Source organism: Pristiophorus japonicus, chromosome 12 (assembly GCF_044704955.1).
Source record: "Pristiophorus japonicus isolate sPriJap1 chromosome 12, sPriJap1.hap1, whole genome shotgun sequence".
Taxonomy (NCBI): domain Eukaryota; kingdom Metazoa; phylum Chordata; class Chondrichthyes; family Pristiophoridae; genus Pristiophorus; species Pristiophorus japonicus.
Window position 1 is genome coordinate 40,482,128 of NC_091988.1, and position 17,371 is coordinate 40,499,498.

The 17,371-nt window shown below is 44.7% G+C and overlaps 1 protein-coding gene across 2 annotated transcripts in view; it reads right to left on the bottom strand.

The window, feature by feature from the left end:
• The window catches only part of fbln2 (fibulin 2), a 250,263-nt gene that overhangs the window by 91,096 nt on the left and 141,796 nt on the right, over positions 1 to 17,371 (bottom strand). For both annotated transcript variants that reach the window (XM_070895340.1, XM_070895341.1), the window contains one exon: positions 2,281 to 2,392. In XM_070895340.1, the coding sequence (XP_070751441.1) occupies positions 2,281 to 2,392 (112 nt within the window). The remainder of the gene's footprint in view (positions 1 to 2,280; positions 2,393 to 17,371) is intronic.

A 17,371-nucleotide genomic window follows, 5' to 3' on the forward strand; every position in this document is an offset into this window, starting at 1 on the left:
AGGACAGGGCTGATGCTATCAAGACCATATTTATTGCCCATCCCCAATCACCTTGCGAAGGTGGAGGAGACCAAGTAGCATCATCCAGTTGGCACTTGGCTGAAGACACTTGCAAATACTTCAGTCTTGCAATCGTGTGCTGGACTCCACCACGACTGAGGCTGAGGAGTACCCTCCCTTGTTAGTTGTCTGGCTGCCTACCATCATGCTTGACTGGATGTTATAGGGCTACAGAACCTCGCTTTGATTAATTAGTTGTGGCAGCTGTGTGCTCCATCTATAGCCTGCTGTTGTTGGTGATAGAGTGAAATATCACACACTGCTATCTGCATGCTAGGGTACGCATCTTGCTTCTCCTGGCATGTTCTTCAAAATTTGGTGTGTCTCCTGGCTTGCTGGTGATTGAGGAGTGGGGAACGTGCCAGTCATGAAGTTACAAATAATGGAGATATACCATTCTGCTACTGCTGGTGAACCACAGCACCTCATGAATGCTCAGTTCTGGCTGGAAGATCTTTCCTTAGTCTGTCCTAGTGATAGTGCCACACTACATAATGGAAGATGTCCTCATTGTGGAGAAGAGAGTTTGCCCTCACAAGGACTGTGCAGTGGTTACTTCAACCAATGATATTATGGATGGACATGTCTGCGGCAGAATGATTGGTGAGGACAAGGTCAATAGGTTAATTCCTTGTATTGGTTACCTCACCACCTGAAGTGCTCCACCCAGTGCCCCTTGTTTCCCTCAGAACTTCCTCCAAGTAATGTTCAGCATGGGAGAGTGCAGAGCAGCAGGATGTTTCCTTTCCTTTGTTTTACGTGAAGTTAATATTGAGGACTCCCAGGGGCACATTGACTTTGCAGTATACCACTGTGCCCCCACCACTGGTCTATCCTGCCAGTGAGGCAGGATATACACTGCAATGATGATGGATGAGTCTGGGATGTTAACTAATAGATATTATTCTGTGAGTATATCAGGCTGTTACTTGAGAAATATGTGGGACAGCTCTCCCATTCTGGGAACCAACCCCTAGATGTTAATGAAGAGGACTCTGCAGAGTTGATCTGTGCTGAGATTGCCTTGGTAGCAATTGTTTATAATCAGGTGATTTGCTAGACCATTAGAGGGCATTAAAAGTCAAATACATAGTGTGGGACTGGAGTTACATGTAGGCCAGATCAGAGAAGGATGATGGACTCTCTTCCCTAAATGACATTAGTGAACTAATTGGATTTCTAAGACAATCTAGAATCATAAATGGTTATCTTTCTCATGCTAGCTCCAAATGAGCAGATTTGCTGAATTCAATTTTACAACTTGAACTCATTTAGTTTGGCTAGTCTAGTACTATAATTACAAGGCTATCATACCCTATTTACAATGCCAGTCACCATTTTAGAAGTTCCAAGTGAGATTGTCAAATTAGTAATAAATTATGTTGCATTGTGGTCAACTTTAGAAAAAGAAAAAGAAAGACTTGCATTTATATAGGGCCTTTCACAACCACCGGACATCCCACAGCCAATGAAGTATTTTTGGAGTGTAGTCACTGTTGTAATGTGGGAAATGTGGCAGCCAACTTGCGCACAGCAAAGTCCCACAAACAGCAATGTGATAATGACCAGATAATCTGTTTTTGTTATGTTGATTGAGGGATAAATATTGGCCAGGACACCAGGAATAACTCCCCTGCTCTTCTTCGAAGTAGTGCCATGAGATCTTTTACGTCCACCTGAGGGGGCAGACCCGGCCTCGGTTTAACGTCTCATCCGAAAGACGGCATCTCCAACAGTGCAGCACTTCCTCAGCACTGCACTGGAGTGTCAGCCTAGATTTATGTGCTCTAGTTCCTGGAGTGGGACTTGAACCCACGACCTTGCGACTCAGAGCCACAGCTGACCATAACTGTGTCTATTAGAAACAAGATTGAGACTCTGCACCTCACTTCAAACTGGAGCCTTGCAGGTGGCAGACTAGGGATTTCCATGTTACAGAATCATAGAAAATTACAACACAGAAGGAGGCCGTTCAGCCCATCATGTTCGAACCGGCCTCTATTCAAACAGAAGCCCCTAAAGGATAGTGTGCATGACACAATGCACCATTTTTGAATAAATAAAAATACTTACCAGTGGATGGTCTAAGGAGTTACATGCTGAATTATTTAATGTAGATAGTGTTCAGTTATTAAAAAGATTTATCTTTCTATCTTTTTCATGGAAGGACACATGCACCAGTCATTTAGTATCATTGGTACAATCCAGGAGCACACGTACTTGCAGGTAGCAGAGTCGAGCCTCCTCACAGGAATATCGAAGCACTGGCCATTGCTTGCGGCCCATTGTTGCCCAGCGGCACAGCAATATTCAATCACATCTGCTCCAGAAACTAAAGAGAGAAGTGGGTTTGTTTCATCATTTTAAACCACTTACATTTCAATCAATCAATTATACAGTCAGACATTTAATGAAATGTAACAACAGAAAATGGATAATATCAAGTCCAGTGGGGATTACTTGTAAGCCATTCTGCTGCCTGATCTTTTTGCTTTGTCATACAGGTCACACTGTTCCCAGGCCTGTGCTATTGAAACAGCTGAGCCAATATCAATGGCTGTCAGAGGAGTGTGAGTTAACTTACATAAGAACATGAGAAATAGGAGCAGGAGTAGGCCATTTGGCCCCTCGAGCCTGCTCCACCATTTAATAAGGTCATGTCTGATCATGGACTCAGCTCCACTTCCCTGCCCACTCCCCATAACCCTTTACTCGCTCAAAAATCTGTCTATCGCCGCTTTAAATATATTCAATGACCCAGCCTCCACAGCTCTCTGCAACAGAGAATGCCATAGATTTACAACCCTCAGAGAAGAAATTCCTCCTCATCTCAGTTTTAAATGGGCAACCCCTTATTCTGAAACCATGCCCCCTAGTTCTAGATTCCCCCATGAGTGGAAACATCCTCTCTACGTCTACCTTGTCAAGCTCCCTCATTATCTTATATGTTTCGATAAGATCACCTCTCATTCTTCTGAACTCTAATGAGTATAGGCCCAACGTACCCAACCTTTCTTCATAAGTCAACCCCTTCATCTCAGGAATCAACCTTCTCTGAACTGCCTCCAATGCGTCCAATCCAATGCAATGCAAGTCAAATTTCCCTTTGCTTCACTCCGTCTGAGAAAGCAGCTTGCCTCTGCTTCCTGCCTCTCTAGGTGGACAACATTGACTTTTTTTTCATAGTTAAAAAAAAGCTTTATACTATGGCCTCGATTATTATGGGGTGGGGGGGGGGGAAAGAGGGCGTAATGCCCGGTAGTGTGTGGATTACCCGGAGAGTTCAGGGGCGTGAAGTTTCTGCTATCTTAATGCCAGGGTCTCATTTGAATAAAACTTCCCCAACTCCCGCCCAACACCCAGAAAGATTCAGTACCTGGCCAGCATGCAGTGGCAGGTATTTGACCGTAGGAGGCCACAGCCGGGGACCCGTGGGAACTGAATCACCACCATTAATATTACGGCAGCTCAGAATACAGCGGTTTGGGGGTTTAACTTCTCGCCCAACCCTTTCCTGCCTAGCAGGACGTGGGTGGGGTTTAAAATCGAAGGCCGGGAGTCTAAGAAGTCAGCGTATCACTTTGGTACTTTTGAAATCCAATTTCACCCTGGTGTCACCATTTGGCTTTAGTGGGCTTGGAATTCAGATCGGCACCAAACTCCCAAGTTGTACAGACAATTTTGTTAGTGTCCTAACACACCTTCACATCAATACAAAATTGGCAATATAACAGCAAAATTATGTACAAATTAAATCTATATATGTCTATAGTTATTTTTATTAAGTCGCATTTGTTTTCTAACTTAAACATTACTACAGCCATTCTGTTAGAGGCAATTGTGTTGCAGCAATACATTCAATTTATTCAGACCTAGTGTATATAATCAGTTTTCACCTCATCATATATTGTTATACTGGGAGGATAGACGCACCAACGTCAGTGTTCTCGCTCAGGCCAACATTCCCAGCATCAAAGCACTGACCACACTCGATCAGCTCCGTTGGGCGGGCCACATCGTCCACATGCCCGACACGAGACTCCCAAAACAAGCGCTCTACTCGAAACTCCTACACGGCAAGCGAGCCCCAGATGGGCAGAGGAAACACTTCAAGGACATCCTCAAAGCCTCCTTGATAAAGTGCAACATCCCCACCGGCACCTAGGAATCCCTGGCCCAAGACCGCCCTAAGTGGAGGGCGTTGAGGACCTCGAGTCTCGTCACCGAGAGCATGCAGAAATCAAGTGCAGACAGCGGAAGGAGCGTGCGGCAAACCAGACTCCCCACCCACCCTTTCCTCCAACCACTTTCTGCCCTACCTGTGACAAGAGACTGTAATTCCCATATTGGACTGTACAGTCACCTGAGAACTCACTTTTAGAGTGGAAGCAAGTCTTCCTCGATTTCGAGGGACTCCCTTTGATGATGATGATATTGTTATAGTCCTTGTATAAATTGTAAATAGGTTTATGCAATTTTCACTAAACATTATGTAAAAAATATAATAATTTAATACTTTAGGTACTATACACAATCCAATAAAAGCAGTATTAGACGCCTGCTTTTGGGAGTAACAAGTTTGAACAAAAAGCGATCTATGGTAAGCTTCTATAACCCAGCCTATGCACTGCCATGCTCCCAAACGGGAGAAGAGGTTTACTGAAACCTTCTCTTTATTTGCGACAATTCCCACTTTTCACTCTGTGACCAGTTGCACCTTACGGAGTAATATATCTCCCTGATATAGTTAAAGCAAAACAGTGCTCCATCTATTGGCAAGCAGTGAGTTGCCAAATCAGCAGCTAAGTCAAAGATTTCAACCCGAACCTCTGAATGGAAGCTTATTGATCTTGTTTCCATGGATACTTTAAACTGAAATAGGGCCAATTAGCACAGGCTTCTACTTCTAGCACAGCTGTGCAATCTCAAAGGAGTAGTTCAAGAACAATGCAAAAATAACAAAAGTATCTTTACAATTCACAGTACCTGAAACACTGGAAAGGGAACACAAAACCAAGGTAAATTTGACAGCATTGGAACAGTCCATTTCTCCTGTTAATTAGGTACTTAAAATCCTAATAGCATGCAAAGGAAATAATGAGAAATGCCTTTAAAGCCAATTGCAGCACTTTTGTCTCTTGCTACTTTCTTGGAAAAAGCTGCAGCTCCTATCACCGTGAATGCAGTCCAACTACTGCACCTTAGTCCTTGTGTGGAAAATCACAATGCACTCATGAACTTGAAAATAGCTTTTACAACTATACCACTTATGACTATTAAGGGCCCACAAAAGGGGAAGGGAAGTTCAAAAGGATCTTGCTGGTTGTGGGATACGCTGCATCTCGTACTGGATTCTTCTAAAAAAAAGTCCCCTATTAATAGTTCTGTATGCTGAATAAACGGGGCCATTATTGGTTACTGGTGGGGAGCATTCCAACATGCACCAGAGTATGATAAAGTTCTCAGTGCAAAAGCTGTAGTTTATAATCCAAGTATTTGTGTTAAAAGGTTTTGCAGTAGCTTAATGCTTTTCTGCTGTTGCAAAAATGTTTCGCAAAGAAATTAAACCTCAGCTTTACTACTGGCTGGAGAAATAGGATTCAAACTTTCAACAGCACAAATCGTTCCAGAGCATTGATCTAATTGCCAATTCCATCAGAATATTACTGTGCTATATTTTGCCAATTATATTCCCATGGTTGATGTTTTTAAAAAAATCATATTTAATAGACAATCATTTAAAAGCTTAGTTTCCACGAAAGCAATCAATTGTCGATTGATTTTGGCAAGTCAATATAAAGCAAAAGCAGTACATTTTGTAACAACTGGGAGCATCCTGGGACATAATTCAGGCCCACATACACTGCAGCTGAACAATACAACTAAATCCCTTTTCCTCCCCATCGGTGCTGTCGATAGCATTGGCGCTGCCCAGGAGTATGCAAATTCCCTTGATCCTGGGAGTCAGAAACAGCTTCATGGGATGAGCAGACGTTCTGCCCTGCTCTTGGTCTGACCCCAAATACCTCAGAATTTCTGAACAAGGATTTTTTCATTCCAGTGGTTAAGATTGGATTTGAACCTGGCTATCAAAGGCTGAAGGGCAATGTGTTTTATATTCCTGGATCACCTGTGTCCCCAGGTTGTCTTTCTTTTAACAAATAAGCACAATCAAAATTACTTCCATTGACAGTCTCTCAGAAGCATGCATGGTGCCAGGTAAATTACCCCACTGTTGCTTGGGGGCTGAACTTTTGCGGCATTCTCTTGCTCATCTGCCGAGAAAATTCAAAGCCATGCTAGCAGATTATTAAACCATTTTCCCTGGCTGGACTTAGGTTGTCTTTTTTTACTGCCTTTATAGTGCATTTACATTGGTGCACATTTGAAACATAAGGTACATTCAACAATGCTCTCTGATCCACACTGCCTATTGGGAATACATAATGATAGATGTCCAAACCTGCATGGCCACAGAATTTCCTTTGGTACCATATTTTATTGTAATATCTGAAACCTGACATAATTTTAACAAGAAATAAAAATTTGAAAAAGGAAACTTTCACATTCATCAAAGATTTGTTCATTGATCCAGTGTCATTTATTGACTCAATTATTTACTTTTGAACGCACTTTTAATAATGTTTTATAAACAGGAAGATTAAAATTGATGCGAAAAGGATTCTGCTGTGTTCCGGCCAACATTGTCATTCCTTTTCTGCTCTTGTCTCCTGATGGTGTTGCCTTGTGCTGAATGCAGATCTTTGGGTGCCAGGAGCCTTTAATACCTTGCCCAAGTGTCATGTTTCATGTGTAAACTTACGCAGTGAGGCACCTAACTAAGCCCACCCCTGTCCCCACTTGCTATCCATACATACACACTCTCCAGCAGGAGTCTGTAATTAGCAATTAATAGTGGGAACGCTTGCTGATTTCTCCTTCCGTAGTCCAGCGACCCCAAGGCCCCATTGGTACCCTGTTTGATATAAGCTAATTCAGCAAAGACAAGAGATGAAACTAAGATTTCTCCTGACATCACTAAGTGCTTTCAATATTAATGAGGCAGCTATGTACATCATTGGAAAAAAAAATGTTGTCTCAACCCATTTGGTTCCCTAATATCCTTTTGGGGAAAGAAATCGGCCATCCTTACCTGATCTGGCCTATATGTATGTTCAGTTCCACAACTACACAGTTGACTCTTAATGCTCTCTGAAATGTAACCTTAGGCAGTGAGGCACCATAACTGAGCCCAGCTCTAACTCCACCAGATATCCATACATACACACCTGCCAACAAGCCACTCAGTTGTATCAAACCTCTGCAAAGAATAAAATTGGATGGGCCATTCTGCTGTGACCTAGGCATCAAATAAGGACTGGACGAAGGCACACCCAGTCCAGTCGTCAACCTTGAAACATTCTCTTTGCTAACATTTGGGCATTCGGAGACTGGTGCCAAAGTTGCCAGAACTGTCCCACAGATTAGTCCAAGGCTTCTTCAGCAGCAAACCCGTGACGTCCTTCACCTAGATGGACAAGGGCAGCAGATGCATGGAAACAACATCACCTCCAAGTTCCCCTCCAAGTCATACACCATCCTGAGTTGGGACATATATTGCTGTTGCTTCATCATCGCTGGATCAAAATCATGGAACTCCCTACCTAACAGCATTGTGAGAGCACATTCACCACATTGACTGCAGTGGTTCAAGCGGAAAGCCCATCACCACCTTCTCCGGGGAACTAGGGATGGGCAATAAATGCCAGCCTTACCAGCAATGGCCACATCCAAAAAATGAATATATATATACATTCTCAGAAAGGTCTTCACTGTCAAAGATTTTGGGCTATTTCCTTCACAAGATAGAAGTGTATCTTTCCTCTACCATCTTCCAGACCCTAAAGGTAAGCAAGCATATACAGAATTGAACTTTCTGTGGTCAAACTTTGCACAGAAACATTCATTAAATGGTGGCAACACATACATTTACTATTTATAACTGCTGTATCTCTCCTTTGTGTCAGCTGACTTACTTGCTGCTGTTCCTAAACTACTATTCCTACAGGATGCTACCTGACTGAAATGAGGTAGAGTGGTAGGTGGTTGAGCAATGACTCTGAGATGCTACTAGCCCATGTCATCACAGATAGAATAGTCCCAATCTGTGAAAGTGTCCTGTTCAAAGCATCTATTCATGCAGTCACTCTGAAAACCACCATAGTCCTTCATGCCTTGTCCCAGCACCTTGTATTGTAGCACTTCTTAGTTGCCACTCCAAAAGCCACTCATGTTCTTCAAAGCTCTTCCTGGAATCTAGTTGGCCATAAACATCTCCCAGACTACCACTCTCTCCAGGGTGTGTTGCAGATCATGAGAAACTTTCTGCAATGTGTTGCAAATATGGATAGTGGAGTCCTCCAACTTGTCCAACATCTGAACCAGGGGCAGAAGCGGGTGATGTTACAGAGTTGAAAGTAAGAGGATCTGGGGTTGGAAGCTCTGCTTGGGGTCAAATAGGCTGTCAATGTTTCAAACAGTATGGTTCAGCCTGAGACACTGGCCTGAGAGTGGAATGGAGACGACGGCAAGACTATGGGGGATTGCCAAAGGAAATGACTTTGATCTTCTCAATGATGTCATCAGGGTCCAATGACAATATTAGCCTGAGGCCTGAGTGAGCAAACAATAGTGCCTTCCCCACCAGACCAAACCTGCTGGGAGCTGCAAGAGGGCCAAAAGAATAAGTTGTTTTGCATGTTTGTTAGGTTTGCTTGTGGGCCAGGAGGAGCAGAAGTGAACCTTGATCCTCTGCTTCCTGGGATTTTCCGCTCCACTCCCCCAACCGTGTTCGCAGTTAGCAAATCGGAACGCTGACCATGTTCAGGTTCGTCACACAACTCGGATCCCAAACCTCACACCGATCGCCACCCGAACTAAATTTGACCTCTACAGCTTTGTGTGATTTCATCTGCCCCAAATTTAACACTTTCCCAAACTACAAGACGTTCGTGAAGTAATCCCCGAGGACTTAAGGAAATTGAGGAAAGCTGGCATGAAACTGAGACAGACACAGTGGGAATCAAAGTAAAAATAGCATTACTATTTTTTTCAATAAATTGAAGGCCAAAATGTTTATCAGTCACAGATGTTGGCTGATGTTAATGCATTAATCAAAGTTTTGAACTGCTGGTGCCATCCAGAGAAAATAATGCAATCTGAAAATAATATTTTTGAACTGTGCTGCATTTGTTCTGCCGCAGGTGGAGTTGAGTGTGGAAGAAATACTTTCAATATTGAGTACTTCATCCAGCTAATCAGGCATCGGGCGCCACTTTAAACGTCACTTGGCTTGAAGGCAAAATTAGATTTATAACACTTGTTATGTATGATAAACATATGCTGCTGTGGTAATATAATGGCTGCATTTATTTCAGAGTCTCTGGTACATTCTCTCTGGATACAACTTGCAGTAAAAGAGGAAACCTGAAGGGTAATTGCTACAATATGCTTGCTCCCATCAAGAAGCCCTCTAATGTTCAATTATCCATATGCAAATATAATACATATCAATATTATTCATACAACCTCTTGCAAACTCTCCATTTCAGATCTAAAACCTGTCACAGAGCCGCTCACCTGATATCTAAGGGCTTGTCAGTGAGCAGCTCACTGGAGCCCAACATTCCATTCTAGTTCCAGGTCTACATGTTGGTTGGGAACTGCTTGCATCTGGAAAACGTACTGGTGGCCAAGTGGCCAACAACAGCAAACTCTATAAGCACACAGCAGCATTTATATATACACATAAATGATCACAATTTATTTTAACTTACTCGAAGCAGTGCCCTGAATTTTCCTTTGTATGCCATTAACCAAAAGTTCTAGCAGTAAGATACAAACATAGAAACATAGAAAATAGGTGCAGGAGTAGGCCATTCGGCCCTTTAAGCCCGCACCACCATTCAATAAGATCATGGCTAATCATTCCCTCAGTACCCCTTTCCTGCTTTCTCTCCATACCCCTTGATCCCTTTAGCCGTAAGGGCCACATCTAACTCCCTTTTGAATATATCTTACGAACTGGCCTCAACAATTTTATGTCATAGATAATTCCACATGCTCACAATTCTCTGAGTGAAGAAGTTTCTCCTCAGCTTGGTCCTAAATGTCTTACCCCTTATCCTTAGACTGTGACCCCTGGTTCTGGACTTCCCCTACATCGGGAACATTTTTCCTGCATCTAACCTGTCCAATCCCGTCAGAATTGTATATGTTTCTATGATATCCCCTCCCATTCTTCTAAATTCCAGTGAATATAAGCCTAGTCAATCCGGTCTTTCTTCATATATCAGTCCTGCCATCCTGGGAATCAATCTGGTGAACCTTCGCTGCACTCCCTCAATAGCAAGAATGTCCTTCCTCAGATTAGGAGACCAAAACTGCACACAAGACTCAAGGTGTGGTCTCACCAAGGCCCTGTACAGCTGCAGTAAGGCCTCTCTGGTCCTATACTCAAATCCCCTCGCTATGAAGGCCAGCATGCCATTTTCTTTCTTTAGTGCCTGCTGTACCTGCATGCGTACCTTCAATGACTGATGTACCATGACACCCAGGTCTCGTTGCACCTCCCCTTTTACTAATCTGTCACCGTTCAGATAATAATCAGCCTTCCTGTTTTTGCCACCAAAGTGGATAACCTGACACTTATCCACATTATACTGCATCTGCCATGCATTTGCCCATTCACCTAACCTGTCCAAGTCCCCCTGCAGCCTCCTAGCATCCTCCTCGCAGCTCGCACTGCCACCCAGCTTAGTGTCATCTGCAAATTTGGAGATATTACATTCAATTCCTTCCTCTAAATCATTAATGTATATTGTAAATAGCTGGGGTCCCAGCACTGAACCCCACTAGTCACTGCCTGCCATTCTGAAAAGGACCCGTTTATTCCCACTCTTCGCTTCCTGTCTGTCAACCAGTTCTGTATTCACGTCAATACAATACCCCCAATACCATGTGCCTTAATTTTGCACACCAATCTCGTGTGTGGGACCTTGTCAAAAGCCTTTTTAAAGTCCAAATACACCACATCCACTGGTACTCCATTATCCATTCTACTAGTTGCATCTTCAAAAAACTCTAGAAGATTTGTCAAGCATGATTTCCCTTTCATAAATCCATGCTGACTTGGACCGATCCTGTCACTGCTTTCTAAATGCGCTGCTATTACATCTTTAATAATTGATTCCAGCATTTTCACCACCACCGATGTCAGGTCTATAATTCCGTTTTCTCTCTTCCCTCCTTTTTTAAAAAGTGAGGTTACACAAACATGAACTACCTTTCAACAGAATATAAAAATGTTCACATTTAAGTGGCTTTGTTTTTGAAACATATTGAAGAACTAGCCATAAATAATAGTGTGGGTTTAATCCTATAATTCCTCATACACACATTCCTAATCTCAATCACATTATCTGGGTTTGCTGTTAAGTGAGGTCGTTCCCCAGTGGAAGAAATGAAATATGAGGGGAAATATGAAGATATTTTATTTCGCCCTAAGATATTGGCCCTGAAATTCCGATGTCCCGGGTCCATATGAAGTTCCTACGGACCTGGGAAGGCATCGGAAAAGCTGGGTTTCAGCGCGCAATGCGCATGCGCTGAAAACCGGCTTTTCCGATCTGCCAAGTTTCTGGCTTGGCAGATCTCGCGCATATCGGGAGCGAGGTTACTGGCAGGGCAAGATTTCCGATATTTATGAATATCTTGCCCTGCAAATGTCCTTTAAAATCTTGTGCCTGAAAAAGCAGACGTATAGCCTACTTTTATAGGCTACGCGTGTTTAGAAATACATAAAAACATTAAAATTAAGTTAAATAAACACATATGAAAATATACTTTATTGTTAAAAACTCTCCCCACTACGGTAAGTTTATTTTAAGGCATCTTTAAAAAAAGTCGGGAAAATATTATTTTTTATAAGAACTTTAATTTAAATTATTCTTAAATATGTCGTGTATTTTTTATGTCTTATTGATTTTTTGTGTGTTTGGGGGTGGGGAGGGTTCTCATTCATAATAATGGGAACTCCAACTTACGGAGTTCCCATTATTATGAATGAGAAAATACTGTACCTTGATTGGCAGCCCAGAGCCATGTGACTACAGCTCCAGCCCTGCGCATGTCCTGACGTGCACGTGCTCTGATGCGTAGGAGTGAAGGCCTCAGGCTCGGAAGTTCGAGCGGGCGCAGCAGCAACAGGTAAGTGCACAGTTTTTTTACCTTTTTTCTTTAGTTTAGTTAGACCTCTATTGGACTTTCAGGCCCAATATAAATAGTGTATGAAAGCCAAAAGAGGCTGGAGTTTCACTCCCCTATATTGTAATGTCCAGAAACAAGGGGGAAGATATTCCAGGCCTTCCGCCTGGTGGAAACAGGGTGGTAGTCAATGTTCCCTCTCTGACGGTCCCACGCAGCCCGGGACCGGCTTTTCCCATAAAGGGGCTGCGCACCCCAAAAAAAACTTTGGTGGTAGTGCCCCAAAAATGCCGGGATCTGACTTACCGCTCCATTCCCGCTGATGATGTGGCCAACGCCATATTCCTAAGGGCCTCCTACAGCACCTGCCCGAGTCAGGTGACAGGCCCGTTTAATATGCGAATCGTGTTGTTACAATGTATATTGGATCCCTATTGCCATTTTAGGACTTCACTGGATGGAACTCCGTACAGTTTCAGCTGGCAGTCCAGCCGAAGAGGAGCCGAGAAGGTTAAGTTTTAATTTTATTTGCGGGATAGGGAGGAGCAGAATACACAGGAAAGTGGTGAACGGCATAACACTAAAGCACATTTCCACATAAACATGTGGTGAGATACCCCAGTGTAAGTCACTGACAAAGGAGATTTGGGACACAAAGCACAGGTGATTAAGACAGGAACAAATAGCATCAGAATACGGTCATTTCCTTGAATTTCATGGAAACAAAATATTGGACAAATTTGTGTACAGTGGCCAAGTAAACTAAAGTTTCACTCAGCTTTGATCATAATCAGTAATTTAACAAATACCCTGTAGCTGCTTTATCCTCTATGACACCATTTCTCCTGTGGAGGTAATAAAATAAACTTCCTGACAATATCTAGTTGTTAGATTTCTTGCAGATGTTTCCTTATTCCGTTTACTATCTTGCAGTCATTGCAACACGTGCTGTGCTTTGATCTTTAATTTATGCCCATGTAAAATCAGTAACAGTAAATTCGGAAATGAAATCGTAGATAATATTTATCCAACTGTTTCCTAAATAGCAATGAATGTTTATGCATTGCTCAGGTGATTTCCACACTCTGACCTGATCTCTCCACACAGCAGCTGAGCTTTCTTACATATCACTGAGTTTAAACACCTAGCTGTGGTAAGCACAAGTACAGCGCTTCATTGTTGCTCACACTGTGGGCCACACCCTTCATTAGTAACTGTTATTCTCTGCAGTGACTTTTAGGGCCAAAATTGCCCTCCGCCTGAAACAGGGCGCACCTCCCAATTTTAAAGTGTTCCACCTGTCCCAATGCATGGGGCGGACAATCTGGCGATTTTCAGCACTTTGTTACTTGTTTCCGATCGGAGCGGTGTTGGTTTCAGGAGAGGGGCAGAAGTGCGGGCAGGGCGGAGTGGTGTTGGTGTCGGGAGAGGAACGTAAATGTAGGAGGGTCGGAGCGGCTGTCGGGAGAGGAACGGAAGTGAGGGCAGGTCGGAGCGGCCGTCGCTCTGAGTCATTAGTATGTCGCTGATGACATCAGCTTCACAACGTCTCTTCCCTTCAGTTAAAGGGGAGGGCCGCTGCGAACTCTGCAGCCACTTTAGTGGCAAACACTGAGCTACCATGGTGGGTTTCGGCCGGGCCAGCGGCCTGGCACCGAAGAGGGGGTATGGGGCTGCCTGTTGTATGCCCAGCCGAACCCCTGGCTATCATTAAACTGGCAGTCGGCCGACATTTGAAACAAAATGGTGGCCATGGCAGTGCGGCCTCCCCTTTAAGGGCGGACGCGCCACCCAGCCACAAGAAGTGTCCCACAAGTGACACTGACCGGCAGCCAATCTGCTCGCGTGGGGCAATTTCCCACGCGGGGCGGAAATAAGGTCGCCGCAGGTCGGTAAGGGGTCGATGGGGCGGCAACACGGGCAACAGAGACGTTCTCCGCCGGGAAATTCCACGAGGGCAATTTTTAAAATGGCGGCCCCTCTGCGCAGACCGAGCAGTTAGTGCTTACCTACCCGTGGCCGCTACTTTCAGGTGGCCAAGGCTCTTCTTGAAAGGGCCAATTTCAGCCCATTAATCTTTTCATTGATACTCTGGGGAAAATATTTGTCCATGTTGTACATGATTCCTGGGAGCTAATTGAGTGTTCAGGGGATGGATTTGAGGCGGTGGTATCCTGTGCTTGATTCCTTCCTGAAATACCCTGCCGACTTCCAAGTGCCCAGGGAATTGAAATAGGCATTAGTCCTCTTGAATATGCTAATCATGGGCCTAATGTCTGTTTTAGGACCCTGGTGCCAAATTCGGCAGAAACTGGGCAGAGCATGCTCCATTTAGTTTTTCCTGGTCTACTGCGGCCTAACCGGCAGTCCTTCAAGAGAGGCCACTGGCGAAAAGCTACGTATTTTTTCTTACTGACCTTAATGTGGAGTCACAACAGTACTACTGGCCACTGCTGGACTGGGCTCATCTCTGCTACCATTCGCTCTCCCCCAACCCGAACCTCCCCGCGAGCCAGCTCGGCATTGCTGGTTTTGCAAAGGACCCAACCGGTAAGTTGCATCGGGAAGTCCGATTGAACATCTGCAGGTTGTCAATTTTATTCTTCCAGGCCCAATTCACAAGAATCTCACAAAAGAGTGGCAGTTGGCGAGAGGTGGGAGCAGCATCGGAGCGGCCTATAAAGGCCCAGCGGGAGCTCGAGAGTCAGCAGCAGTTGGTGAGAGGCGGGAGCAGTGTCGGAGAGGCCTATAAAGGCGCTACTTGTGCAGCTACAGCGGGAGAGAAAGCAAAATAGAAGTAGAAAGGAATCAAAAGGTGACGTCACAGCCAATGGGGTAAGTGATTGGCTAGTGATTGGTGAGTGGCTTTTCTTTTTGTTTTTTATATCAGTAAGTGAACTGTAACATTGTTATTACCAATTTAAGGGTATCTAAGGTTTAAGGCATGGCAGGAGAGATCGGTCACGTGATATGCTCCTCCTGTACCATGTGGGAACTCAGGGACACTTCCGGTGTCCCTGGGCGCTACGTGTGTGGGAAGTGTATCCGCCTCGAGCTCCTGACGGTCCGCGTTACGGAATTGGAGCTGAGGGTGGATTCACTCTGGAGCATCCACGATGCTGAGAATGACGTGAGTATCACGTGTAGTGAGTTGGTCTTACCGCAGGAGAAGGGTCCACAGCCAGATAGGGAATGGAAGACCAGCAGGAAGAGCAGTGCAAGGAAGGTAGTACAGGGGTCCCCTGCGGTCAACCCCTGCAAAACAGATACACCGCTTTGAGTACTGTTGGGGGGGATGACTCATCGGGGGAGGGCAGCAGCAGACAACTTCATGGCACCGTGGCTGGCGCTGCTGCACAGGAGGGCAAGAAAAAGAGTGGGAGCGCGATAGTGATAGGGGATTCAATTGTGATGGGAATAGATAGGCGTTTCTGCGGCCGCAACTGAGACTCCAGGATGGTATGTTGCCTCCCTGGTGCAAGGGTCAAGGATGTCTCGGAGCAGGTGCAGGACATTCTGAAATGGGAGGGAGAACAGCCAGTTGTCGTGGTGCACATTGGTACCAACGACATAGGTAAAAAAAGGGATGAGGTCCTATGAAACGAATTTAAGGAGCTAGGAGCTAAATTAAAAAGTACGACCTCAAAAGTAGTAATCTCGGGATTGCTACCAGTGCCACGTGCTAGCCAGAGTAGGAATCGCAGGATAGCGCAGATGAATACGTGGCTTGAGCAGTGGTGCAGCAGGGAGGGATTCAAATTCCTGGGGCATTGGAACCGGTTCTGGGGGAGGTGGGACCAGTACAAACCGGACGGTCTGCACCTGGGCAGGACCGGAACCAATGTCCAAGGGGGAGTGTTTGCTAGTGCTGTTGGGGAGGAGTTAAACTAATATGGCAGGGGAATGGGAACCAATGCAGGGAGACAGAAGGAGACAAAAGGGAGGCAGAGGCAGGAGACGGTGGGGAGATGGGGGGTGGGGGGTGGGGGGCGGAGAGGCCCGGGGCGGGGAACAGGAAGGGCCACTGTGCGGCAGAATTCTAAAAGGACAAAGGGTGTTAAAAAAGCAAGCCTGAAGGCTTTGTGTCTTAATGCAAGGAGTATCCGCAATAAGGTGGATGAATTAACTGTGCAAATAGATGTTAACAAATATGATGTGATTGGGATTACGGAGACGTGGCTCCAGGATGATCAGGGCTGGGAACTCAACATCCAGGGGTATTCAACATTCAGGAAGGATAGAATAAAAGGAAAAGGAGGTGGGGTAGCATTGCTGGTTAAAGGGGAGATTAATGCAATAGTTAGGAAAGACATTAGCTTGGATGATGTGGAATCTATATGGGTAGAGCTGCAGAACACCAAAGGGCAAAAAACGTTAGTGGGAGTTGTGTACAGACCTCCAAACAGTAGTAGTGATGTTGGGGAGGGCATCAAACGGAAATTAGGGGTGCATGCAATAAAGGTGCAGCAGTTATAATGGGTGACTTTAATATGCACATAGATTGGGCTAGCCAAACTGGAAGCAATACGGTGGAGGAGGATTTCCTGGAGTGCACAAGGGATGGTTTTCTCGACCAATATGTCGAGGAACCAACTAGGGGGGAGGCCATCTTAGACTGGGTGTTGTGTAATGAGAGAGGACTAATTAGCAATCTCATTGTGCGAGGCCCCTTGGGGAAGAGTGACCATAATATTAGGATGGAGAATGATACAGTTAATTCAGAGACCATGGTCCAGAACTTAAAGAAGGGTAACTTTGAAGGTATGAGGCGTGAATTGGCTAGGATAGATTGGCGAATGATACTTAAGGGTTGACTGTGGATGGGCAATGGCAGACACTTAGAGACCGCATGGATGAATTACAACAATTGTACATTCCTGTCTGGCGTAAAAATAAAAAAGGGAAGGTGGCTCAACCGTGGCTATCTAGGGAAATCAGGGATAGTATTAAAGCCAAGGAAGTGGCATACAAATTGGCCAGAAATAGCAGCGAACTTGGGGACTGGGAGAAATTTAGAACTCAGCAGAGGAGGACAAAGGGTTTGATT